At 44.0% G+C, this 27,980-nt stretch overlaps 1 protein-coding gene across 1 annotated transcript in view; it reads right to left on the reverse strand.

Annotated features, from left to right (window-relative positions):
- Positions 1–3,007: 3,007 nt before the first annotated feature.
- C1QL1 (complement C1q like 1) overlaps positions 3,008–27,980 on the reverse strand; it is a 161,246-nt gene continuing 136,273 nt past the window's right edge. Inside the window, exon 2 of the mRNA XM_077252633.1 lies at positions 3,008–5,030. Within this exon, the coding sequence (XP_077108748.1) occupies positions 4,851–5,030 (180 nt within the window). The 3' untranslated portion in view covers positions 3,008–4,850. The remainder of the gene's footprint in view (positions 5,031–27,980) is intronic.

Here is a 27,980-nt window from a genome sequence, read left to right on the forward strand (position 1 = left end):
TTGAACCGCTACGCTGCCGTCACTCAAATCTTCAGGGGCTTTCGGCGCCGCCCCCTCCGTGCTTTTTTCTCTTCAAAACCGGCGCCTGCGCTGTGTTTAAGCTCTGGCCGTCTGACGTCCCAGCCAGGCTTGCAGACTGCGCCTGTGCGGGCATTGCGGCCACCCACCTTGGGAATCCCAGCCCCGCAGTGTGTTATGCATTATGCACAGTGCGGGGCTAGGATTCCTGGGCATGCGCACTGCGTGTGTCAGCCTGTCACCCAGGTCCCCCGCCTTACAGCATCTGTATACTGTATTCAGCTGATCGTGCCTCCTCATACAGTATACAGTACAGTATACAGTACAGTACAGTACAGTATACAGACGCTGTAAGGCGGGGACCTGGGTGACAGGCTGACACACGCAGTGCGCATGCCCTAACATCAGAAATTGTCACAAACATTTAGTTAGATACATTATAGGGACAAAAATAATGAGACATTCACACATTACACCTACAGGAGCTTTTATGACAAACAATTCTAAATCCATGCAAATTAATATGGAGATGATTTTTGCCCATTCATTCAGAAGAGCATTTGTTAGGTCAGGCACTGATGTTGGATGTGAGGGCTGGGCTTACAATCTACACTCTAGTTCATCCTAAAGGTGTTCAATGGAGTTGAGGCAGGGCCTGGTGAGGCCAGTTGACTTCTTCCACACAAAACTCCCTTATCTATGCCTTAATTGACCTTGGTTTGTGCACTGGGGCACAGTTTTGCCAGAAGATAAAAAAGCTTTCACCAAACTGTTCCCACAAAGTTTCAGTTAGGCTGGCAACATTGTCCTAGAATTCGCCAAACCCAGACTTGTCCATCAGACTGTTGATGCGTGATTTGCTACTCGACAGAACGTGTTTCCACTTCTCCAGAGTCTGGTAGTAACTGCTTTACACCATTCCATCTGACACTTGGCACTGTGCTTGGTGATGTAAGACTTGCATGTAGCTGCTCAGCCATGGAAACCCATGTCATGATATTCCCGATGCACAGTTTTTGTGCTGATGTTAATGCCAGAAGAGGTTTGGACTCTGCAGTTATTGAATCAGCTGAGCATTGGTGACTTTTTTGAACTATATGCCTCAGCACTCGGTGACCCTGCTTTCTAACCTTACGTGGTATGCCACGTTGGGTTGAGTTGCTGCAGTTCCTAAATGATTCCACGTTTGAATCACTCACAGTTGATCGTGGAATATTTAGGATGGCAGAAATTTCATGAACTTGATTTGTCAAAGGCATGACCTAATAGGAGGGTTGAGCAAAAAGATTCACCCTGCCCTGGTCTGGGTTTACACCTCTATGACATCTAGACAAGGACAGTCTTCAACTTTGTGCTTGCAATCCTAGGCCCAGGATCCTGGACACCTCTACTAGAACCCATGATATGGTGGAACGATACGTGTCATCACATTGCATCAGGCCAAGGGCTTAGTAACAGCGAGAGGAAGCTGAACCCAGGTTGTCAGACTAAGTGAAGACTTGCCTTGGCCCATCTGTCACAGAACACCAGTCTGGAAGCCAGACCATGTCAGCACAAATCTTTTTGCTGAATTCTACCTACTGAGTTGTCTCATAGAGCGATATGACTATGAACTTTACGTGTTCAGGTATATAAGTGGAACAGTAAAGAAACGCTTTACGGCATAAATAGTCTGCCCTTGTTTTTTGGAATGTTGTTACCATCGAATCTGTCTTAACCCATTATCTACCAATGTCCTTTTTTTGGGACGCCTAGTCTTTTGCTTCTAGAAACTAAGATTTTATGAATTTTATAATTAGGTCCAATTTTTTGTGTTGTGTTTGTAAAATGAATGTTTTCAAAATAGGAAATCATGTCGTTGTCATTTTTAATTGAATATTGGGATGCCCTTTTCTGAAAAATCCGTAAAATGAAAATTTCTAATTTGTCAAGTAATGGGTTAAAATCTGTCTTTTTTTGACCATTGCAACCAACCATAACTCATCTTTGATTTATTAAACTGCTTTGGTAAAATGAAATTTGTGATTGGTTTCTATGAGTGTCAGTATTATCTTAAGACAGTTTTAATAAATTTCTTCCATATCTTTATCAGAACTGGTGAAGCTGTTCATAACGACCAATCAAGTCGAGACAAAATCTAACTGGTCCCTATAAACAATTTGCCCCAAATTTCCCTACAATTATTTTAGTACATGAGTGAATATAACTTTCCAATAAGACTTTTTCACTGAAATGGCATAAAAAAAACACATTTTTTTTTTTACAATTCCTAGAAGGACTTTATATTTACAAGAATTTTTTTTAGATATCCCACAGAAACATTACAGGACGAAAAAGGACAGAGCTTTTGATATAGGTAACCCCTATGAAATACCAAGCAGGGATAACTTGTAGGATGTCAATAAACAGGGCACATAAGTCTTATCTTAATGTAAGATTAAGGTATTCTTCCATTCCTCGTCTACTGTAGATATAATCTAAAACATGCAGTCCATTCTTCATTGACATGACCAACAAACATGTGAATTGTCCTAAATAACCAGAGGAGGCTGGTAAGCCCGCTAGGGAGATCTAGAGCCACTGTGAGCTCCGTAATACAGATTATTTGAGGGCAGTATCTGCTAATAAATCATTTTGTGCAGGTCAATCTGATGCCCGGCAGGGTGGCATCTTTAAGTACAGAGACATCAAACTTCGCAGATCTAAATTAATTGGGGTCTGCAAAATGTGGACATAAAGTGCAGAAAAAAACATTATTTTAGCATTAAAGTGTTAGTTTTTTAATTAGCAAGTCTCAGGGTACGAGTTTAGGATGCAGCTGCTAAATCTGATTGATCCTGTCTTCAAATGTAAAAAGTCACAATACGACAGGCCTGAGGCGGAGAACACAGCGCTCATGGATAGATCGTCCTGTACACAAGATATATATATATATATATATATATATATATATATATATATATATATATATATATATATATATTCCAGTCTGTGGGTGAAGATATTTTGTGACTCACTCACTTATCTTTCTTTAATACTCTCTCTCTATATATATATAATTACAAGATTTATTTGGGAATTCTAGAAATACACAGATTGAGGTAGAAGGGAGAAATAATGCTGAGGGTTATTAGGATTTAATTTAGACACAAGAAACAAATGTAGGGCTGATGAAAGATATCTAAGCTGCCACACTGGAGCAAAGATTGGAAATCAAGTAGTTGACTTTTACAACTAGGATATCATTATTATGAGTTGGGTAACAGTATAATAGCGTAATAAAGGCCTATCAATTTCATTTAACTATGGATGATATATTTAAAAAGTATCTGTCACTAAAAGTCACGATACAAAGTACACACATTAATAAATACATCTTTTTAGACCTGGTGAGAATGGTGTACTTATTTTGAATACTGTGTTGAAATGGATGTTTAATCCTCTTTGAAAGTTCCCCCATTTGTTATTGAAAATAAGCATTTTCTAACACATGGAAGTTCATTTTAGGAAAATATCCAAAAAGTATGATTCAGCCATTCTGTCGTGGATTTTTTAAAGTAAGTACACCAGCCTCAGGCTTAAGAAATCTATTTGATCCTGTATGCAGTATGCATTGTGAAATCCAGTGACAGATACTATGGTAATATATGATAATATGGGGATGGCAACTAAAAAAAAGTTGCCAGATGTGAGAGGTGGACTTGGCATGAAGGATGTTGGACAAATGACAAAAAGGAGAATAGAAAAGATATGCAAGCATGACTCTAACCAGAGATTCTGGCTTATGACTGATAATAAGAGGAGAGTGAAGCCTAGAGGAGGGATGTATTAGGCTTAATAGGAAAACGAGTTGTAGAATTACGCATGGTTACTGGATAAGGGGTGTAAGAAAAAGGCTCTACTATTATTACCGTATTTAGACAGGAAATGAGTCTTGGTAGAGTGATGCATACAGAGTTCTTGGAACTTTTCTACATAGACAAAATTTGTTGGAATGATATATGGGTTAGGCTTGGTGGAGAAGATGGCAATGGACTTTAGATTTGGAGCAAAAAATATGGTTCTTGAAGAGAAGCAGCAGTGGAAAGATGCAGTGTATTGATGATGTAAAATGCTCGTCAAAGGAATATATGGAGGAGCATAATGGAAAGCTACAAGAAAAGGCATGGAACATGAATTATACATAAAGGGTTATTGGAATGGAAGTGTTAAAGGCATGATGCTTGCTGGAGATATATTGACATCTGATTAGATGGAGGTATATATCCATTGTAAAGGTAAAGGAAGGTGGATCAAGTCATGAGTCTACGCAGACGATTAGATGACAAGAGTATTGCCCTGCATTTTCCAAACAATGAAACTATAAAATATTTCCTAATAAGTAACGATGATTTGGCACAGAAGTCATGTCTGGAATAGGAAATTAAATTTGACAGCAAGACACCAAGGCAGTTCAGTGATATGATCCAAAACTAAAAGGAATATGACTGGTATAGAGGTTATAAAAAATGTATAGTTCATAAGATGTATAGGATTGGACTTTGAATGGGAATGTGGCCTCGATGGAGGACCGGAGGCAAGAGTGAAGTTAGGCCTGGAGTACAGAAGTGAGGCTTTATTGAACAGCTACACAGTGAAGCATGGGAAATGGCACATGAGGCGTCAAGGACACAAGAGAGATGTTGGATAAGCAATGGGAGCAGCTACACAATCCCAAGCACACCATGTGCAATGGAGGGGATTTAAGTGTTCCATGCAGCTGTCCCAGGCTTCTCTCTCGGTGTCTTTGCTCTCCAACGGTGTAGGTAGGGGCAGTTTAGAGAACATTTTTCTCAGTCTGAATAAATGATGAAGCCAGAGAAGGTACTGTATTTGTTGTTATTGCCTCCATGAGCTTTTCCACCATCCAACTTGATGTAGACTTCATCTCCAGCATCCAGATGAAGGATCACACTGTTACTGGCATAGTCGTAATTCTGGTCTGCATCTTGAGCAATGGCACTGGCTCGAACCTGCAGGAAATTAAGGAGAGAGTATGAAATATAGCTATATGAAAAAGTAGAGACGTTATTTAATTGTTTTACTTTGGGCAGGGTCTGAAACTTCTAAGCCGTGTCATAAAAATATTGGGGGGCACAGAGGGTACATTGAACTCAGGCCCTAGTCCTAAGGAACTCCAAGGACCCAGTATTGAGGTACTTTTAACAGTTTTTTGCAACATATGTAGCCCCATTTCCACAGTAAAATTGGTCCTGCTCTCTTTAGATCTTGCATTGCACAAAGTAAAAGCTGTAGTATTAGAGAAATATCAAATTTTCAAAGTGCAAAGCTTTTAAGTTATTCTCAAGCAATAGATTAAGAGATAGCTTCCCAATTACAAAGGTTTTGACTGAGGGTACTCACACATATCCCAAGACCAGGGCTCTGGAGAGTCAGGTCTGAATGGAACAGACGTTATACATGTGCACTTCCACTCCTTTCATTTTCTATGGGACTGCCGAAAAAGTCTTTTCAGAGCCTCGTTCTTAGGATCAGTGAGTGTTCAAGTGGTGAGATCCTCATTAATTGGGAAATCATATACTGTTGTGGATAGGCAATGACTTGGCATTTACCAATGAAATAGAAAAAACAAGCACCCAGTCAGATGGTAAATGAATGGCATCTGAGTGCTATCCATTTTTTTTAACAAACTAGTTCCTTTGAATACTTGAGTCGCAAATTGGATCAAAAACAGATATGTCTCCATTTTATTTTGCAGACAATTGGTCCACAAATAAATTGATATGTGGATAGCTTCATGAACTAAAATATGTAAGTGATGTGTGAAAAACATAGAGAGAACATGTAGGTGAAATATGGATGTCTAAATGGAAAGCCCCTTTAAAAATATGGTTCCCCGGAATACTTTTACGGTAAATTAGTTCAGATACCACCTTCAGACATTTAGGTGCAGACCGGATGTTTGGATCTAAACTAATTGCAATATACCAATAATTCCTGTAGATTTAATGGGAATCTCATTTTCTGGGGCTGCACTAGCAAATTTGTTCTAAGAAATGAGTTAGAGAAGAAATACAATTACTGGGTCTTGTTTACTTGCGCGACAAGGGTAAAAGGAAATCCAAGGTTTGCTTAAAAAAAATAAAATCTGAAAATAATAAACTAATTAGATGAAATCACAAGATGCAATTACCACGTCCTTTAATCTTACAAAAATCCATCAAAATAACCTTAAAATTGCAGCAAGACAGAGAAATCTGATTCCACTTTATACATCAGAAAGTCAATATTTTTTTGCGCACCGTCTCGTAGGCAGATGGACCCTTGACTCTTCTGTCTCTGAATCCCACAGTTATACGTATTGGAAATCAATGACTGTGCATTGAGTATATTGCCCTCAAGGGGTTAATCACGAATCTCTCAATTTTCAGTGGAAGAGCGGCGCCTTTGTGACAGGACGGAGGCACACGTGAGGCGAGACACCAACTCCTAACACACAAGCAGCAGCACAGGTGTGTTAATAAGGAGAATAAACAGCTCACTGTGCTAGTAATTAATGTCTCCAGTCACAGGCTCGCCTGCCAAGAACTAAAGAACGAGATAGAGAGGCAGCGAGAAGGAAGAGGAGTATGTGACTCATTAAAAGTGGCAGTCCCCCCTGCTGGAAAATAATTCTTGCTTTTTTTCAGTAGACAACTAAAGTCTGCTGTAACAGGCGAATGAGTTTCGGGCAACTGTAAGGGGAAATCTTTATACAAATGGTCACTACCAAGGACAACACACTTATCTGACCATGAGCTGATCAGTCGGATTGGATCTAAGTTGTAGGCTAAAGTGGAGATGCCTATAGCAAACGATGAGAATTCAGTTCTCATATTTTAGAGGTCTTGTGAAAAGAAGGAATCGCAATTTTTTTGAATATCACAATTGCTATCGTAAAGTTTTCTTTTTTTTCAGTGAATATTAAATATTAGGTATAAGGCCTCATTCATAGAACTATTTTTGTTGTATGTGTGCGACTGTGTTTCACTGACAGCACAATGACAAATTATACTGTCACGATCCCACCACTCATTGTGTCCTAGGGAGGCAGTGAGTGACAGCTCAGCCACTCTATGGATAGCAGGAACGTACTGGGCTGTCAGTATTGAGGGTGACAGCTAAGCCGCCCAATGGATAGCAAGGGTGTGCGGGGTTGTCAGTTTGGTGAGTGACACCTCAGGTGCCCCATAGTATGCAGGGGCATGCAGGGCTGTCAGGATTGTTAATAGGTATGACCAGCAGCTCAATCAGGCCAGACCTACTGGAATTCCTCCTGGTGACACACTTTCAAGGTGATGGCCTGGATATCTAGATGGCTGACAATAGTTAGACCATTGCCAGTCGTAGCTTTATCGGTGGTGTGTTTGCCATGTTCTCTAGTGCTCTGTTATTTTGATCTTTTGCTGCCCAACCTTGGGTCTTGTCCGTTTGCCTAGCCCCTTTGTCTCCATTTGCTACCTCCTCTGACCTTGGACACTGACTTGTTTACTCCTTTGTCTTGCCCCTCGGTTTATGATGAACTCTCTTTGTATTTGACCCTAGACCTCTTGACTCCACTACCTCACAGCTTGTAGGTGAGAAGTGACGTTTAACAGGCAGCATCGCATATACTCATGTTACAGAATGATGGTGTGCATAAAGAAAAGTGGATGCAATACAAGGAGCACCCTAATGCTGACTATTTTTCAATGACTGGTTACTAAGAGAAGTTTAGGAAGCCTACTTCAGTTTCTTTTTGCATACGAGAAAGACGGATGACACATGTATAGTAGAAATGGACATAATGACCAAAAACAAATGAAAATCGGATCCAACACTGATGAAAATTGTCATGTTTTCTGTATACGAGAAAAAAATACTACTTTGTAAATTTGACCTAAATGATTTGTTTTTTATAGATTTGACTACTGATTATCAGCATTTACTGTGAGCTATAAAATGATAATTACAATAATAATAATCTGCACTATAACTAGTGTAACCCCTTCTCGACCAGGCAATTTTCAATTTTTGTGCTTTCCTTTTTTCCTTGCTTTCTTTCAAGAGTCATAATTTATTTATTTTTCCCGTGATATCGACTTGTGAGGGCCTTCATTCATCAAGTTCAACCTTTCTCCAATAATAATACATTATTGCTATAACCCAAAATGTTATGTGTGTTCATTTTATCATTTCTCAAAAAGTCCAAGTGTGGTGAAATTGCACAAAAAAAACCAAAACACAATTCCACATTTATTTGCGCTATTTTTCAAAATCTGTAACATTTTAATTTTAGAAACCACAATGCCACAGTATTACTGTATACAGTATAAAAATATTATCCTATGAAGTCTACCAGCAGGCTGGGCTTAATAGGAGGACCAAGATGGTAGCCTTTATCAGACCCCTAACTGAAATTACTATCCATCAGCTCCACATGATCACGTTGCGGGGAATCGGAGGAAGCGGGTGACTGCACGCAGCAGGATTTACATCAGTTATGTGCCACACTCAGAGACTGACAGCCACATTTAAGTTTTAAACTACTGTATAGCTATCTGAGCGTGCTCTGGCAGCTGTATTTACAGGCACATACCGGCTGTGTTTTACAGCCGGCATCCGCTTGGTATACAGAAACACGCTCCTTACACTGGGACTCTACATTGTTCGTACTATTACATCTTATGTTAGGCAGATGTTAAACAGAACCTGTCACATTAATGGCGCAGTCCTATTGGTGGGCAACATGTTATAAAGCACAAGGAGCTGAGCAAATAGATATATAGTTTTGTGGTGAAAGGTCCAGTATAACTTGTATTTCCTGGCTTATTCTGGTCTAGGCTTAGGGGTCAAGCGGGTGGTTCTTCTCAATGATTGACAGCAATCACTACTGTCATTCACTACTAAGACATTCACTACTAAGACATTGGTCTCTTAAACCCAGAGTAAATAGGAATTAAACTGAATAAACTACAAAATATACTAAATATTTCCCCCACAACCTATATATTAATCTGCTCACCTCTTCCAGCTAATTGCAGGTGGCACTGTATAACAATTGTGACAAGTTCTCCTCAATAATTTCCCTACTTTGTGGCACCTGATACAATAGTGGGATATGGATGGGTTGTCATGGCAGCTGGGGGTCCTAAGACTGCTATGTCTGCATTTCTATAAGGCTATGCTTAGGTTACTCTAAGAGACTAGTCATGTCAGTGCGTAGCATAACACAAGCTATCAAATGCTCACATGGTGAGGTCCCTTAGTGGTGTAGTAAAATAATTAAACAGTTTAACAAAAAATGTAATTAATTTCATTAATAAAAAGAATAACAAGCAAATGAAATGAAAACAAACAAAAATTCACATATATTGGATAACAACAAATTTGTAAAAGTTTGTAGAATAAAGCTAAGGCCTCCTTCACACGTCTGTTGTGAATTAGACTTTTTTGGCTCCCTCTTGTGGTCACTAGTGATATGACTCTGGGATTGTCTTTCCTCAGTTTGGCACCCACCTGGGTCGTTAGTCCAGGGGTGTTGCTATATAAACTTCCTGGTTTCTCAGTCCTGTGCCTGGCATCGTTGTAATCAGTTCCTTTCTGTTTGCTCCTGTCTGCTGGTCTTGGATCTTGCAAAATTAAGCTAAGTCCTGCTTCCTTGTTTTTTGGTTATTTGCTTGCTCTTATTTTTTGTCCAGCTTGTACTAAATGTGATTCCTGATTTTGCTGGAAGCTCTAGGGGGCTGGTGTTCTCCCCCCGGGCCGTTAGACGGTTCGGGGGTTCTTGAATATCCAGCGTGGAAATTTTGATAGGGTTTTTGCTGACCATATAAGTCATCTTACTATATTCTGCTATTAGTCAGTGGGCCTCTCTTTGCTAAATATCTAGTTCATTCTTACGTTTGTCTTTTCTCCTTACCTCACCGTTATTGTTTGTTGGGGGCTTGTATCCAACTTTTGGGGTCTTTTCTCTGGAGGCAAGAAAGGTCTATCTTTTCCCTTCTAGGGTTAGTTAGTTCTCCGGCTGGCGCGAGACGTCTAGAACCAACGTAGGCACTTTCCCCGGCTGCTGCTATTTGTGGTGCTAGGATTAGATATATGGTCAGCCCAGTTACCACTGCCCTATGAGCTGGTTTTTTGTGTTTGCAGACTTGGTATGTACTTTTGAGACCCTCTGCCATTGGGGTCATAACAGTATGCCAGGCCAAGGTTGAATGTTTAATGCATTGCAGAAGTGGGATTACAAGAAAGGAAAGTCTGAGTTTTTTTTTTTTTTTCTTTCCTCTCTTTTTTCCTCCCCTTTACCTCTGAGTGGCTTGTGCTTGCTGCAGACATGAATGTCCAGACTTTGATTACAAGTGTGGATCAGCTTGCTGCTCGTGTGCAGGGCATACAAGATTTTGTTACCAGTAGTCCAATGTCTGAACCTAAAATACCTATTCCTGAACTGTTCTCTGGAGACCGATTTAAGTTTAGGAATTTCAGGAATAATTGTAAATTGTTTCTATCTCTGAGACCCCGTTCATCTGGAGACTCAGCTCAGCAAGTAAAAATTGTTATCTCTTTCTTACGGGGCGACCCTCAGGATTGGGCCTTCTCGCTAGCGCCAGGAGATCCGGCATTGGCAAATATTGATGCGTTTTTTCTGGCACTCGGATTGCTTTACGAGGAACCCAATCTTGAAATTCAGGCAGAAAAAGCCTTGCTGGCTATTTCTCAGGGTCAGGATGAAGCTGAAGTGTATTGCCAAAAATTTCGGAAATGGTCCGTGCTTACTCAGTGGAATGAGTGTGCTCTGGCCGCAAAATTCAGAAATGGCCTTTCTGAAGCCATTAGGAATGTGATGGTGGGTTTCTCCATTCCTACAGGTCTGAATGATTCCATGGCGCTGGCTATTCAAATTGACCGGCGTTTGCGGGAGCGCAAAGCCGCGAATCCTCTGGTGGTGTTGTCTGAACAAACACCTGATTTAATGCAATGTGGTAGAATTCAGACTAGAAATGAACGGAAAAATCATAGACGTCAGAATGGGTTGTGTTTTTACTGTGGTGATTCTACACATGTTATATCAGCTTGCTCTAAACGCCTAACTAGGGTTGTTAGTCCTGTCGCCATTGGTAATTTGCAACCTAAGTTTATTTTGTCTGTGACTTTAATTTGCTCATTGTCCTCCTACCCTGTTATGGCGTTTGTGGATTCAGGTGCTGCCCTGAGTCTTATGGATCTGTCGTTTGCCAAGCGCTGTGGTTTTGTTCTTGAGCCGTTGGTAAATCCTATCCCTCTTAGAGGTATTGATGCTATGCCATTGGCGGAAAATAAACTGCAGTTTTGGACACAGGTAACCATGTGCATGACTCCTGAACATCGGGAGGTGATTCGTTTTCTTGTTCTGCATAAAATGCATGATTTGGTCGTTTTGGGTCTGCCATGGTTACAGACCCATAATCCCGTCTTGGATTGGAAGGCAATGTCTGTGTCAAGTTGGGGCTGTCAGGGAATTCATGGTGATTCCCCGCCGGTGTCTATTGCTTCCTCTACTCCTTCGGAAGTTCCTGAGTATTTGTCTGATTACCAGGATGTATTCAGCGAGTCCAGGTCCAGTGCTCTTCCTCCTCATAGGGACTGTGACTGCGCTATAGATTTGATTCCAGGTAGTAAATTTCCTAAGGGAAGATTATTTAATCTGTCTGTACCTGAGCATACCGCAATGCGTTCGTATATCAAGGAATCTCTGGAGAAGGGGCATATCCGTCCATCCTCTTCCCCTCTTGGTGCGGGATTCTTTTTTGTGGCCAAGAAGGACGGATCTTTGAGACCTTGTATTGACTATCGGCTTCTGAATAAAATCACTGTTAAATTTCAGTATCCTTTGCCTCTGTTGTCGGACTTGTTTGCCCGGATTAAAGGTGCCAAGTGGTTCACCAAGATAGATCTTCGTGGTGCGTACAACCTTGTGCGCATTAAGCAAGGAGATGAATGGAAAACTGCATTTAATACGCCCGAAGGTCATTTTGAGTACTTGGTGATGCCTTTCGGGCTCTCTAATGCTCCTTCAGTGTTTCAGTCCTTTATGCATGATATTTTCCGGAAGTATCTGGATAAATTTATGATTGTTTATCTGGATGATATTCTGTTTTTTTTTGATGATTGGGACTCGCATGTAGAGCAGGTCAGGATGGTGTTTCAGGTTTTGCGTGAGAATGCTTTGTTTGTTAAGGGCTCAAAGTGTCTCTTTGGAGTACAGAAGGTTCCCTTTTTGGGTTTTATTTTTTCCCCTTCTGCGGTGGAGATGGACCCAGTCAAGGTCCGAGCTATTCATGATTGGACTCAACCCACGTCAGTTAAGAGTCTTCAGAAGTTCTTGGGTTTTGCTAACTTCTACCGTAGTTTTATCACTAATTTTTCTAGCGTTGTTAAACCTTTGACGGATATGACCAAGAAAGGTTCTGATGTTGCTAACTGGGCTCCTGCAGTCGTGGAAGCCTTTCAAGAGTTGAAGCGCCGGTTTACTTCGGCGCCTGTTTTGTGCCAGCCTGATGTCTCACTTCCCTTTCAGGTTGAAGTGGATGCTTCTGAGATTGGGGCAGGGGCCGTTTTGTCGCAGAGAGGCCCTGGTTGCTCTGTAATGAGACCATGTGCTTTTTTCTCTAGGAAGTTTTCGCCTGCTGAGCGGAATTATGATGTTGGCAATCGGGAGTTGTTGGCCATGAAGTGGGCATTTGAGGAGTGGCGTCATTGGCTCGAGGGTGCTAAGCATCGTGTGGTGGTCTTGACTGATCACAAAAATCTGATGTATCTCGAGTCTGCTAAACGCCTGAATCCTAGACAGGCCCGCTGGTCATTGTTTTTCTCCCGTTTTGACTTTGTGGTCTCGTATTTACCAGGTTCAAAGAATGTGAAGGCTGATGCTCTTTCAAGGAGCTTTGTGCCTGACTCTCCTGGAGTCGCAGAACCAGTTGGTATTCTCAAAGAGGGAGTTATCCTGTCAGCCATTTCTCCGGATTTGCGACGTGTGTTGCAGAGATTTCAGGCTGGTAGACCTGACTCTTGTCCACCTGACAGACTGTTTGTTCCTGATAAGTGGACCAGCAGAGTCATTTCCGAGGTTCATTCCTCGGTGTTGGCAGGGCATCCGGGAATTTTTGGCACCAGAGATCTGGTGGCTAGGTCCTTTTGGTGGCCTTCCTTGTCACGGGATGTGCGGTCATTTGTGCAGTCCTGTGGGACTTGTGCTCGAGCTAAGCCTTGCTGTTCTTGTGCCAGCGGGTTGCTCTTGCCCTTGCCTGTCCTGAAGAGGCCTTGGACACACATTTCCATGGATTTCATTTCAGATCTTCCGGTGTCTCAGGGCATGTCTGTCATCTGGGTGGTATGTGATCGCTTTTCCAAGATGGTCCATTTGGTATCTTTGCCTAAGCTGCCTTCCTCTTCCGATCTGGTTCCTTTGTTCTTTCAGAATGTGGTTCGTTTACACGGCATTCCTGAGAATATTGTGTCTGACAGAGGATCCCAGTTTGTTTCCAGGTTCTGGCGATCCTTTTGTGCTAAGATGGGCATTGATTTGTCGTTTTCGTCTGCCTTTCATCCTCAGACTAATGGACAAACGGAGCGAACTAATCAGACTCTGGAGGCTTATTTGAGGTGTTTTGTTTCTGCAGATCAGGATGATTGGGTGACCTTCTTGCCGTTGGCTGAGTTTGCCCTTAATAATCGGGCTAGTTCCGCTACTTTGGTTTCGCCATTTTTTTGTAACTCTGGTTTCCATCCTCGTTTTTCCTCGGGACATGTGGAGCCTTCTGACTGTCCTGGGGTAGATTCCGTGGTGGATAGGTTGCAGCGGATCTGGAATCATGTGGTGGACAACTTGAAGTTGTCACAGGAGAAGGCTCAGCGTTTTGCCAACCGCCGCCGCGGTGTGGGTCCCCGACTTCGTGTTGGGGATTTGGTATGGCTGTCTTCTCGATTTGTTCCTATGAAGGTCTCCTCTCCTAAATTTAAGCCTCGCTTCATCGGTCCTTACAAGATATTGGAAATCCTTAATCCTGTGTCCTTTCGCTTGGATCTTCCGGTGTCGTTTGCCATTCACAACGTGTTCCATAGGTCTTTGTTGCGGCGGTACGTTGTACCTGTGGTTCCTTCTGTTGAGCCTCCTGCTCCGGTGTTGGTTGAGGGCGAGTTGGAGTACGTGGTGGAGAAGATCTTGGATTCTCGTCTCTCCAGGCGGAGGCTTCAGTATCTGGTCAAGTGGAAGGGCTATGGTCAGGAGGATAATTCCTGGGTGGTTGCCTCTGATGTGCATGCGGCCGATTTAGTTCGTGCCTTTCACGCTGCTCATCCTGATCGCCCTGGTGGTCTTGGTGAGGGTTCGGTGACCCCTCCTTAAAGGGGGGGTACTGTTGTGAATTAGACTTTTTTGGCTCCCTCTTGTGGTCACTAGTGATATGACTCTGGGATTGTCTTTCCTCAGTTTGGCACCCACCTGGGTCGTTAGTCCAGGGGTGTTGCTATATAAACTTCCTGGTTTCTCAGTCCTGTGCCTGGCATCGTTGTAATCAGTTCCTTTCTGTTTGCTCCTGTCTGCTGGTCTTGGATCTTGCAAAATTAAGCTAAGTCCTGCTTCCTTGTTTTTTGGTTATTTGCTTGCTCTTATTTTTTGTCCAGCTTGTACTAAATGTGATTCCTGATTTTGCTGGAAGCTCTAGGGGGCTGGTGTTCTCCCCCCGGGCCGTTAGACGGTTCGGGGGTTCTTGAATATCCAGCGTGGAAATTTTGATAGGGTTTTTGCTGACCATATAAGTCATCTTACTATATTCTGCTATTAGTCAGTGGGCCTCTCTTTGCTAAATATCTAGTTCATTCTTACGTTTGTCTTTTCTCCTTACCTCACCGTTATTATTTGTTGGGGGCTTGTATCCAACTTTTGGGGTCTTTTCTCTGGAGGCAAGAAAGGTCTATCTTTTCCCTTCTAGGGTTAGTTAGTTCTCCGGCTGGCGCGAGACGTCTAGAACCAACGTAGGCACGTTCCCCGGCTGCTGCTATTTGTGGTGCTAGGATTAGATATATGGTCAGCCCAGTTACCATTGCCCTATGAGCTGGTTTTTTGTGTTTGCAGACTTGGTATGTACTTTTGAGACCCTCTGCCATTGGGGTCATAACACACGTCCTGGTGATTCCTGTATAGGAAAAAACAGTACTGGTGAGATCCGTGGTCCGTGTGCCATCCATATTTACGTATGTGACATCAGTGTGACATCAGTGTGACCGTTTGCTGCCCCTGTCTCTGTATTTCATATATGTGTGTGGTCCATGTATACGTGTGACATGTACGGTGCCTGGGAAAAGCAGTACAGTTCACGATGATCCCAGGAACTGGCGGCTGAAGGTTGCTCTCATCATTGCATCCTGATCTCAGCGCAACCAGGCGACAATGATGAGAGTCGTATTCATCACTCGCTGTGTCCCTCCTGTGTAAAATAAAGAATTAAATTGAAAAAGCGGCATGCGCATTTGCACAATTTTCATAACCAGCAGAGGGAAAGCCCACGGCTGGGGACTGATGTTAATAATGTGGGAAAAGGGTTACTATTCCAAAAGTTTCCCAGGCTATTAATATCAGCTCACAGCTGTTTGCTTAGCCTTTCCTGGTGAATTTACGGGGGGACCCCAGAAAAAAAATATGTAGGGTGATGACCCCCTATAAATTCAAATCAGCAAAGGCTAAACAGACAGCTGTAGGTTGATATTATTAGCTTGGGAAGGGGTCAGAGATATTGACCCCATACCCAGGCTATCAACATCAGCCCTCAGAAGCTTCAGAAATGGCACATCCATAAGATGCACCAAATCTGGCACTTAGCCTCCCTCTTCCCACATGCCCTGTGATGTGGCAAGTGGGATAATTAGGGTTGGGGTTGATGTCATCTTTGTATTGTCAGGTGACATCAAGCCCAGGGGTTAGTAATGGAGAGGTGTCCATAAGACGCCCCCATTACTAACCCCATAGTAAGTATTGAAATAAACACCCAGCAAGAATAAAATCCTTTATTTGAAATAAAACAAAACACCCTGTTTTACACATTTATTTAAAAATAAAAAACAAAGTTATACTCATATTATGCCTATTCCATTGAAGCCCTTGTCCTTTGTAAAAGACAGAAAATAATAAATATTGCTCTCCTTCCTCCTAATCCAATGAAGTCTTTGTCCCCTGTAAAAAAAAATTAAATAATAATACACAACCATATTCCTCACCTGTCCGAAGTGAAGATTAGCAATACTGTCCCACGCCGAATCCAGCTCTGCAATATCTGGTTTGCAACCTGAATGGTGGCATGATGCGACCATCCAGGCTGAAAACCATGAAACAAGTTTCATTGATGAGCGTTGACATCATAGAGGATAGCGCTGGTCACTATAAGTGTGTTCCCAGGTTCACTTCACTTCTCATCTCCCGACATCTTGGTGCTGAGATCTCCATCTGTACACGTGCCGGCATGGGCAGCCATTTTCCCGGAGTCCACCGCATAGTAAACCATGTAAGTGTGGGGGCTCTGGGCGTTCACAAAATGTCGGCTGAGCCCCCACACCCCCGAACACCCGCAGCGGCGCACATCCGAACACCCCCTCATCCCAGCCTGTAGCAGCGCTCAACTCTTGCCTCCTCCAGCAGCGACCCTGGGACCCTGCCCCACCACGGCCGGTAAGGTATATCCGTATTTTAAGACGCACCCCCATTTCCCCCCCAAACTTGGGGAGGGAAAAGTGCATCTTATAATCCGAAAAATACGGTATATACATTTTAGAATGCTGTCACATGGGGCTGAAAGGTGGTGAACAAAGGTTATTTTTGAAAAAAACTGGCAACAGGTTCCCTTTAACCTAAGGGCTCGCAAACAAGAGCGTATAACTCAGGCAAGTGTTCTCTGATGTTTTATCATATAGCACTTGGAGCAATGTTATACTATGTGGCAGTGAAAATATGCATTTATTGTTTTCTCATGCTGTTTCGGCATGAGAAAAAAAATTGCAGCATGCTGCGAGTGGCTCCGCAAATCAGATCACGCGCTCCCATTCAACTCCAAGGGTGCATGTAAAACATCGGACTGCACTCAGATGTCAGACAATGGGGAAGATAGAGAAATTAAAGGTGTTTTCCCATGAACAAAGTACGTTTTAATTAATAGATCTTGGAATAATAATTTCCAAAATTGGATGTGTTTAAATGAAATATTCCTGTGCTGAGTTAACTTTGTAAATGTGCCCCAGCAGTGTCCTGTGTAATGGCCGTGTCTGGCCATACAGGGACATGGTCTGATCATACTTCATCTTCTGGACAGTGAAGGAAGCAAAAGAGCACAGATATTACAGCAGGGGATCACAAATGATTCTTTCTTTGAGGTAAGACATTTTTTTTAAATACAGGTAGGGAAATGGTTTACCTCACAGACAGGGTCAGACTGGCCCACCGGAGAACCGGAGGATTCTCCGGTGGGCCCAGGCAATGACACGTGCTGGCATACTAATCAATAGAGAAAAGGTATGCAAAAACAAATGGGATCACCAACAGAATAATATATCAAATAACAAATTCTTTATTGAGAACACACAGAACATATTAAAAACATTTAAAAGGCCTCCACCACATCAGTAGAGGTGGCGGGTCCACATTACAATTTAAGCATAAACAATATATTGCACAAACGGTACACTGATGAGCCAAAAATATTAACAATAAACCATGACCACAATTATTTCTCTTATTCGGTCAGAATAGCCAATCATGGTACTACAAGTGGATACAATGATAATAATCACCACATAGTATACAATCACACAAGAGATATATAGTAAGAGCTACAGTTAACCTGCCCCATGTGCCTCATAGGCCACAACATACAGAAATTGTCTGAAAGAGGTGCTAGGAGCGAGCCTGTGGTGAGCCTGAAGAATATACGGCTACTACCCACTACCTGCTATAAGTCAAATACAGCCTGGGAATGTCGATATCAGAGTCTCTCTGGGACAAAAAAATGCTCTGAAAGCCAGCCTATCTACGACCTGAAAAGCAGGCCCTGGCCATAGGGCACCGCAGAGTATCTCACCAAAAAATGCCACATCCCCAGTGTGCTATGTACAATGTATCCTCATGGTCACATCAGTGTCCTGGACCAACGCGTGTCGACGCACTCAGCATCTTCCTCAGGGTCAGAGCAGGTGCAGAGGATACATTGTACATAGCACACTGGGGATGTGGCATTTTTTGGTGAGATACTCTGCGGTGCCCTATGGCCAGGGCCTGCTTTTCAGGTCGTAGATAGGCTGGTTTTCAGAGCATTTTTTTTGTCCCAGAGAGACTCTGATATCGACATTCCCAGGCTGTATTTGACTTATAGCAGGTAGTGGGTAGTAGCCGTATATTCTTCAGGCTGACCACAGGCTCGCTCCTAGCACCTCTTTCAGACAATTTCTGTATGTTGTGGCCTATGAGGCACATGGGGCAGGTTAACTGTAGCTCTTACTATATATCTCTTGTGTGATTGTATACTATGTGGTGATTATTATCATTGTATCCACTTGTAGTACCATGATTGGCTATTCTGACCGAATAAGAGAAATAATTGTGGTCATGGTTTATTGTTAATATTTTTGGCTCATCAGTGTACCGTTTGTGCAATATATTGTTTATGCTTAAATTGTAATGTGGACCCGCCACCTCTACTGATGTGGTGGAGGCCTTTTAAATGTTTTTAATATGTTCTGGGTGTTCTCAATAAAGAATTTGTTATTTGATATATTATTCTGTTGGTGATCCCATTTGTTTTTGCATACCTTTTCTCTATTGATTTGCATCTATGTCAGTATGCAATAGGTGATCCCATACCCATATATTGGATGGTGCCCGCTCTTACATGTTTTGTTACGTGCTGGCATACTGTATCACCCCTGCTCAATCCCCTTGCCCTGGAATCACCCTGACTGAGTCCCTCTACCCCTGTATTACCCCTGACTGCGCCACCTCCCCCTGTAGCAGCCCTGACTGCACCCCCTCTCTGTTACCTTAAGCCTTATCAAGAGCTGCACCACTCTCCCTGCATGTTCATCGTAGGGAAGAGCGGTGACATAAAGTCATCAGGACAGGAGCGCTGTGTTACTTACAAATAGTGCTTCGCAGTCTGCAGCAGCCGAACATGTCAGCTGTTATCTGTGACACTCGCACTGCTCTCTGATTAGGGGCTCATTTCCACTTGCGAGGAAAACGGACGAGTGCAATCCGATAAAAAATCGGATTGCACTCGGACCAATGTTAGTCAATAGGTGTCTTTTCATTTGCGATTTTTTTCTCAGCCGAAATCGGACTGAGAAAAAAAACGCAGCATGCTGCGATTTGCTGCGAGTCTCGGACGAGACTCGCCAATGCAAGTCAATGGGTGCGAGAAAAAAAACGCATGGAATACGGACCATCCGTATTCCGTCCGTTTTTTATGGATACATTACCATTCAGTGGCATAGAACACTGTAAATAGTCCTGTAAATGACTGTATTAAAATAGTTGCAGAGAAAAAAACAGATTGCATACGGATGTCATACGGATGTAAAATGGATGGTGCGATTAAAAATCGCATAACACTCGCATGACAATCGCATGACAATCGCATACGCTAAATCTGTTTTTTCGGTCCAGATTACGGACCGTTTTTTCTCTTGCAAGTGGAAATGAGCCCTTGCTCTGAGCGCCAGGCCCGAGAGTAGTGGTGATGTCACGCTGGGAGGACGTCCTGCTCGCAGCTCCTCCCACAGTCAGTCAGAGAGCAGTGCGGGCGTCACTGATAACAGCTGACATGTTCGGCTGCTGCAGACCACGGCTCAGGATTTGTAATTAACACAGCGCTCTTGTGTCCTGATGACTTTTTATGTCACTGCTAGGGGAGAGCGGTCAGTATGCACAGTGCAGGCACACGTGACTTATGTTCACTGTGCAGACTGCTGCAAGCACTGCCCACTGCTAAAGTGAAATTAATATTCACCCCTCTCCGCACCCATGGGGGCGTGGGGTGCAGTGTATATTCATTTCCCTTTAGCTTCGGAGACAGGGGCTTCTGCTTACTGTCACCCACTGCTGCTCCGCTGGCACCAGGCCCTCCATAGCAGCTGCCCACTGGTGGGGGCCCCTAGAGCAGTGGGGACCCTAGGCAGCTGCTGGCCAGTATGCCAGCACGTGACAGTGCCTGGGCCCACCGGAGAATCTTTCGGTTCTCCGGTGGGCCAGTCCGACCCTGATTACCACTGACTGACTGACTGACTGTGTCCCCTCCCCCTGTATCACCCTTGACTGAGCCCTTCTCCACTTGTATTACCCCTGACTGACTACGTCACCTCCCCCTGTATCACCCCTGACTGAGCCCCTCTCCCCCTGCATTACCCGACTGATTGTGCCCTCCCCTGTATCACCCCTGACATAGCCCCTCTCCCTCTGTATTACCCCTGACTGACTGCGTCACCTCCCCCTGTATCACCCCGGTTGAGCCCGTCTCCCCTTGTATCACCCCTGACTGACTGAGCCCCCTTGCCCTGTATCACCCTGATTGAGCTGTATTTGCTCAGTCAAGTGTGATACAGGAGAGGACACATTCAGTCAGGGGTAATGCAGGGGGAGAGGGACTCAGTCAGGGGTGATACAGGGGGAGGTGGCACAGTCAGGGTGATACAGTTGGAGGGGACACAGTCAGTCAGGGGTGGTACCGGGGGGAGATGGTGCAGTCGGAGGTAGTACAGGGGAAAGAGGTTCAATCAGGATGATACAGGGGGAGGTGGCGAAGTCAGTTGTGATACAGGAGGAGGGGGTGCAGTCAGGGGTAATACAGGGGTAGAGGGACTCAGTCAGGGTGATTCCGTGGTGAGGGGGTTCTGCAGGGGTGATATGGGGGATGGGGTGCAGTCAGGGCTGATACAGGGGGAGGTGGAACAGTCAGGGGTAATACAGGGGTAGAGAGACTCAGTCAGGGTGATTCCAGGACAAGGGGATTCAGCAGGGGTGATAGAGGGGAGGGGGTGCAGTCTTAGGTCATATAGAGGGAGGTGGCAGAGTCAGGGGTAATACAGGGGCTCAGTCAGGATGATTCCGGGGCGAGGGGATTCAGCAGGGGTGATACAGGGGAGGGGGTGCGGTCAGGGGTCATATAGTGGGAGAGGGCTCAGTCAGGGATGATATGGGGGAGGGGGTGCAGTCAGGGGTGATATAGTGGGAGAGGGCTCAGGGGGAGGGGGTGCAGTCAGTCAGGAGTGAAAGGAGCGATGAGGTAATGGGGCCCTCATTTATCCCTAAGTGACTTAGCCCCTCCCCCTCTATCACCCCAGACTAAAGGCCCCCCATTTACACTCACTATGTAATGTCGCACCTTGACCACTGACCTGTTTCAGTGTATTGCAAAGTGGTGAATATGTTAAATCTGTATCGGTCAATTCCCGCCGTGGATTTTCTCAGAGTATAGATGTGATGTCATATAATCTCCTCCACTACAGTGGTGCTATAACATTGGCTTAGTGGTTAATAAACTCCAGGGGACATTTATCATTGAGTTTGAACCAAAATTTGGGCGCCAACCTCTACTACATAGTTAAAACGTGTACTACCTTATGTTATGCCCTGATATTAGCGTGTATATCGCACAATTGGTGGTCTTGTATTTATTTCTATTTAGCTACATACTGGGTCCCAAGAATTATTTTCTCTGGTGGACCCAAGGTGCTCCAGTCTGACGCTGCTCACATAAAGCACAGCATGGGATCACAGCTTATTCTATCTGTATACTCTCTCTTGCGTCCTCCCCTGCCCAGGAGATGTGGTATGATCAGATTATGTTCCTGCACAGTAAGACACAGCCATTACACAGTACACAGGAGGGGAACATTCATATGAATATTTTAGCACAGGAAAAAATTTACTTTGTTCATAGGTAAAGCCCCTTTAAGTTTGTTCATAGGAAAACTCCTTTAAGTTCTCCTTCTCTGACAGAAGTGTCCTGTAAATTTGACCCTTGGTGCCACATGGTATAAGGTTTCTTTGGATAATATTATGTATTCTGTTCTCTGACAAGAGTTTGAGCCGAGTGCCATTAGCATAATCAGTCCGAGAATCAATGCTCGTGTGACCCCGACCTAAATGAAGCACTCACATGAACTTTTTTCCATTAAACCTGTGTTTACTCACGTGGTCAAAATTGTTGGTACCCCTCATTTAATGACAGAAAAACCCACAATGGTCACAGAAATAACTTGAATCTGCCAAAAGTAATAATATTGTAATCAGTGAGTGGGCCTGTATATAGGGCTACAGATACTCACTGTGCTGTTTGGTGATATGGACAAACGCCCACCCCAACGCGCGTTTCGGCACGCTGCCTTCGCTGCACGCTGCCTTCGTCCATTAAACCTGTGTTTACTCACGTGGTCAAAATTGTTGGTACCCCACATTTAATGACAGAAAAACCCACAATGGTAACAGAAATAACTTGAATCTGCCAAAAGTAATAATAAATTAAAAATCTATGAAAATGAACAAATGAAAGTCAGACATTGCTTTTCAACCATGCTTCCACAGAATTAAAAAAAAAATAAAACTCATGAAATAGGCCTGGACAGAAATGATGGTACCCCTGAAAATAATGTGACCAAAGAGACATGTTAAATCACGGTGTGTCCACTAATTAGTATCACAGGTGTCTACAATATTGGAATCAGTGAGTGGGCCTGTATATAGGGCTACAGATACTCACTGTGCTGTTTGGTGACATGGTGTGTATCATGTGACGCCCCAGGGTCCTGGTCGTCACAGTGGCATTGCTTTCCTCATGGGGAGAGTGAGGTCACGCTTGGAAGCGATGAAGGATTCCTTTTATCAGGTAAACCCAATGCACACAACATGTTCACACTCCAGGCCAGAAGGGGGAGCTCTGAACCCGGATTAAGGGGAACTCCCCTATAAATACATTCTGGTCTGGAGGCAAAGGCAGTTGGTGAGAGGAGACAGTTAGTGCCAGGCAGCAGACTGGGGCAGTCTGAGAGACATGTTTAGGGCCATGCAGCCAGAGTTGCTGCAGCTCCAGGATTGAGAGATACTGAAGGAAAGAACACTGTTAGTGGACGTGTAGGAGCATGGAGCACAGGAGAGAGACACCAGGGGACAATAGCAGCGTTTGGACTACCTCGGTAGCTGGAATGCCAAGGTTGTGTCGGACTCTAGGGGGCACAGCAGAAACCAGCAGGAGAGCTGGATTACATTTCACCTGTCTGCCCTAATACCCAGGAGGCACAGGGGCACATAGAGCCCGGGTCATGATAGAGACCCTGTAAAAAGGCTCGAGCCACCTGTCATACGGGTTTGTGTCACCCCGCTAATAGGAAGGTTTCTAACTCCACTTGGTAAAGGGGACTCTGGATTTGCTTCCAAGCCGTCCGGACCCTGCCTGTACCTGTGATCTGGTGCCCTGGACTGCGGTTGCCTGAAGCTTCAGTAAACCGGATAAATAGACTGCAAACCTGTGTCCTCCGTTCTTACTGCACCACTCACCATCTCCAGCTACATACCGGGAGCCCTGGGGACCAACTTCACCTGTGGGAAGTTATACCATCTAGCTGCCATAACATCACCCCAGAGGACCCCTTTACCAATTCACCAATTCCCCTTTACATAGGCACCCAGGACCATGAACCGGGTCGCCGCCGAGATACATCCCCTTAAGTACCGGACCCAGTACTGAGTACCCCACGGCCCTGGCGGGTGACTCATATCACACTCAACATGGACCAGAGGAAGTGAAGGAAAGAGTTGCCTCAGAAGATTAGAAAGAAAATTATAGACAAACATGTTGAAGGTAAAAGTTATAAGACCATCTCCAAGCAGCATGATGTTCCTGTGACTAGAGTTGCACATATTATTCAGAAATTTAAGATCCATGGGACTGTAGCCAACCTCCCTGGACGTGGCTGCAGGAGGAAAATTGATGACAAATCCAAGAGACGGATAATACAAATGGTAACAGAAGAGCCCTGAAAAACTTCTAAACAGATTAATGGTGAACCTCAAGCTCAAGGAACATCAGTGTCAGATTGCACCATCCGTCGTGGTCTGTGCCAAAGTGGACTTCATGGGAGACGACCAAGGATGACACCATTGTTGAAAAAAATCATAACAAAAGCAAGACTGGATTTTGCCAAACTTCATGTTGACAAGCCACAAAGCTTCTGGGAGAATGTCCTATAGCCAGATGAGACAACAATTGAATGTTTTGGCAAGGCACATCAGCTCTATGTACACAGACGGAAAAATGAAGCATATCAAGAAAAGAACACTGTCCCTTCTGTGAAACATGGAGGAGGTTCTGTTATATTCTGGGGTGCTTTGCTGCATCGGGCACAGGGTGTCTAGAATCTGTGCAGGGTACAATGAAATCTCAAGACTATCAAGGGATTCTAGAGAGAAGTGTGCTGCCCAGTGTCAGAAAGCTTGGTCTCAGTCGCAGGTCATGGGTCTTGCAACAGGATAATGACCCAAAACAAACAGCTAAAAACACCCAAGAATGGCTAAGAGGAAAACACTGGACTATTCTGAAGTGGTCTTCTATGAGCCCTGACCTAAATCCTATTGAGCATTTTTGGAAACAGCTGAAACATGCCGTCTGGGCCAAAATACCTGTCAAGAAGTGCAGAAGTCTCATTAACAATTACAGGAATCAATTGATTGTAGTGATTGCCTCAAAAGGTTGTGCAACAAAATATTAAGTTAAGGGTACCATCATTTCTGTCCAGGCCTTTTTCAAGAGTTTTATTTTTTTAAAAAATTCTGTGGAAGCATGGCTGAAAAGCAATGTCTGACTTTCGTTTGTTCATTTTCATAGATCTTTTATTATTACTTTTGTCAGATTCAAGTTATTTCTGTGACCATTGTAGGTTTTTCTGTCATTAAATGAGGGGTACCCACAATTTTGACCACGTGTGTATGTGTATGTAGTGTAGTGAATGATCAGTATGCTATTATGCTCACCTATCACCTTCTCCAGTATCCAGCGCCGTGTCGCTTCTTCTCTTCTTAGTCACATGACGGCTCTTTAGTCTTACCTGATCACATTGTGCTCGATGTGTGAGTTGGAAACCTCTTTTATGTCAGCCTATGGAACCCCATTCCGACATTCCATTGGCATACATTGTGTTTCCCAGAAATGGCTTTTATAGAATCCAGTGTGATCTGGAGAGTCTGAAGAGCAGCAATATCACTCAGAAGAGGAGCAGATCTGTGCTAGATACCTGAGAAAATTGCAATAGGTGTGTATAATAACACACTGACACTATAGTGCATACGCATATAAAAGAGTTTAGGAGGGAAAAAGTTATTGGGATGCTTTTTTATGGTGTGATTATTGTACAAAAATAGTAAAATATAAAAACAAAACTTAGTTACAAGTGCTTCGCACTAAATTAGAATGTCATCAAAAAGTTCATTTATTTCCGTTCTTCAATACAAAAAGTGAAACTCATATATTATATAGAGTCATTACAAACAGAGTGATCTATTTCAAGTGTTCATTTCTGTAAATGTTGATGATTATGGCTTATAGTTATAGCTAATGAAAACCCAAAAGTCGATATCTCAGTAAATTTAAATACTTTCTAACACCAGCTTAAAAAATGATTTTAAAATCCGAAATGTTGGCCTACTGAATTGTATGTTCAGTAAATGTACTCAATACTTGGTCGGGGCTCCTTTTGCATCAATTACTGCATCAATGCAGCGTGGCATGGAGGCGATCAGCCTGTGACACTACTGAGGTGTTATCGAAACCCAGGTTGCTTTGATAGCAGCCTTCAGCTCGTCTGCATTGTTGGGTCTCTCATCTTCTTCTTGACAATACCCCATAGATTCTGTATGGGGTCAAGGTCAGGAAAGTTTGCTGGCCAAATTGCTCTAAAATTTCCTGGTAGATGGCTGCGCTGACTTTGGTCTTGATAAAACACAGTGGACCTACACCAGCAGATGACATGACTCCCTAAACCATCACTGATTGTGGAAACTTCACACTAGACCTCAAGCAGCTCAGATTGTGTGCCTCTCCACTCTTCCTCCAGACTCTGGGACCTTGATTTCCAAATGAAATGCAAAATTTACTTTCATCTGAAAACAACACCTTGGACCACTGAGCAACAGTCAAGTTCTTTTTCTCCAAGGCCCAGGTAAGACGCTTCTGGTATTGTCTATTGGTCATGAGTGGCTTAACACAAGGAATGCGACACTTGCAGCCCATGTCCTGCATATGTCTGCGTGTGGTGGCTCTTGAAGCAATGACTCCAGCATTCAACTCCTTGTGAATCTCCCCAAAATTTTTGAATGGCCTTTTCTTAACAATCCTTTCAAGGCTGCTGTTATCCTGATTGTGCAGCGCCCCAGAGTCCTGGTCGTTGCAGTACTGATGCTCCGCCGCTAAGGGGAGTGATGGTACGTCTGATGGCACTTAAGAAGTTCACCTGACCAGGTATCACAGACACCAATACACTTCACAGTCTGGCCTCCAGGGGGAGCAAAGGGTTCTATGTATTAGGCCACTCCTCACAATTTGGTAAAACAGGGGGTTGGATAGAAAGTTAGACAGAAGCTGACTGGGTTGGAACCAGGCAACATCCTGTGGCAGAGGGTGTTGCGGGGGAAGATTCAGGGGGGTCCCTGTCAGGGGTGGGATCCTGACAGAGGCCTAGCGATCAAGACAGAACGTTAAGGAACCGCGCCTGCACTACATCGCGGCGGTATCTCAAGAAAGGACAAGAAGCGAGGTTTATTGTGGAGAGTGAGAAACGAGATCATAGCAAAAAGGAGATAACACCAGTAGGAGTCGTGCTGTAAGATCGAGGCAACATCCTACTGAGGCGCGTAGCCGGTGGCCGGAACGCCGAGGAAGTATTGGGCTCCAAGCATTACTTCAAACCAACGGCAGGACAGTTAATTATAGGTTGGCTGTCTCACCTAAATCACCTAAGCAGACATAGGGGGCAACTGTGGGAGAGGGGCGTCACTAGGGTCCTGGAAGAACTCCAGGCCTACCCGTCATACGGGTGCGTCCTAGCCATATCATCTGGGGGACAGAGAAGAACATCAGAACAAACATAAGTTGTGGGAAAGAACATCAGAAACAGACACAACAGTTGTGAGGACTATCCCGTGGTGCTCAGTAGGGAAGGACTACAACACACAGGCGCTAGAAGGAAGGCACAGATTTCCACCTGCAAAGGGAACTCTGGAGGTGCCATCGGACCGGCCGGTCTCAGCCAGCCCTGTTAACCGTACTCTGGATTGAGGATCTTGAAGCCTTCAGTAAAGAGGTAAAGAGACTGCAACCCTGTATCCTCGTTATTCATCGCGACCTGCACTACGCACCACCATCTATACCTTTCATTGGACGCCCCTTAGCAGGGTCACGGACCGGGTCTAGCCACCGTGACAACCCCAGAACTGAGACAGAGAGGCCCGGTACCGAGTACAGACCATTAGCACAATACGACTTGAGGAGGCGGCCCCAATAGCCCGGGGCCAGATTATCAATCTAACTCCGTTTTCATTTTCAAGAGAAGAATATGCTGTCTTGCAGAGGGGTCTCAATTTTGTCCCTACTAGTGGCTTCAATTGTTTTAATTGGGTCAAGGATATCAATCTCTTTGGCCGGAATCTCAAATGGAAACTGTTCTATCAAAAAAATGACTGGGAAAGATGTAGAGAACTGGGCCTGAGTGAGGAGGATCTTGAAGGGTATGATGCCCTGTTGGGTCTCCTAGATGAAAATGAGAGAGGGAGAGGAGAAGGACCTTTCACATCTCTTAGGAGAAGGAGTAAGAAAATGCCACCTGTCAGCGATATCACTAGTGTTGACATTTTTATCAAATTAGTTGAGGCGGATCTATGT

This window comes from Ranitomeya variabilis, chromosome 4 (assembly GCF_051348905.1).
Source record: "Ranitomeya variabilis isolate aRanVar5 chromosome 4, aRanVar5.hap1, whole genome shotgun sequence".
Classification (NCBI taxonomy): Eukaryota; Metazoa; Chordata; class Amphibia; order Anura; family Dendrobatidae; genus Ranitomeya; species Ranitomeya variabilis.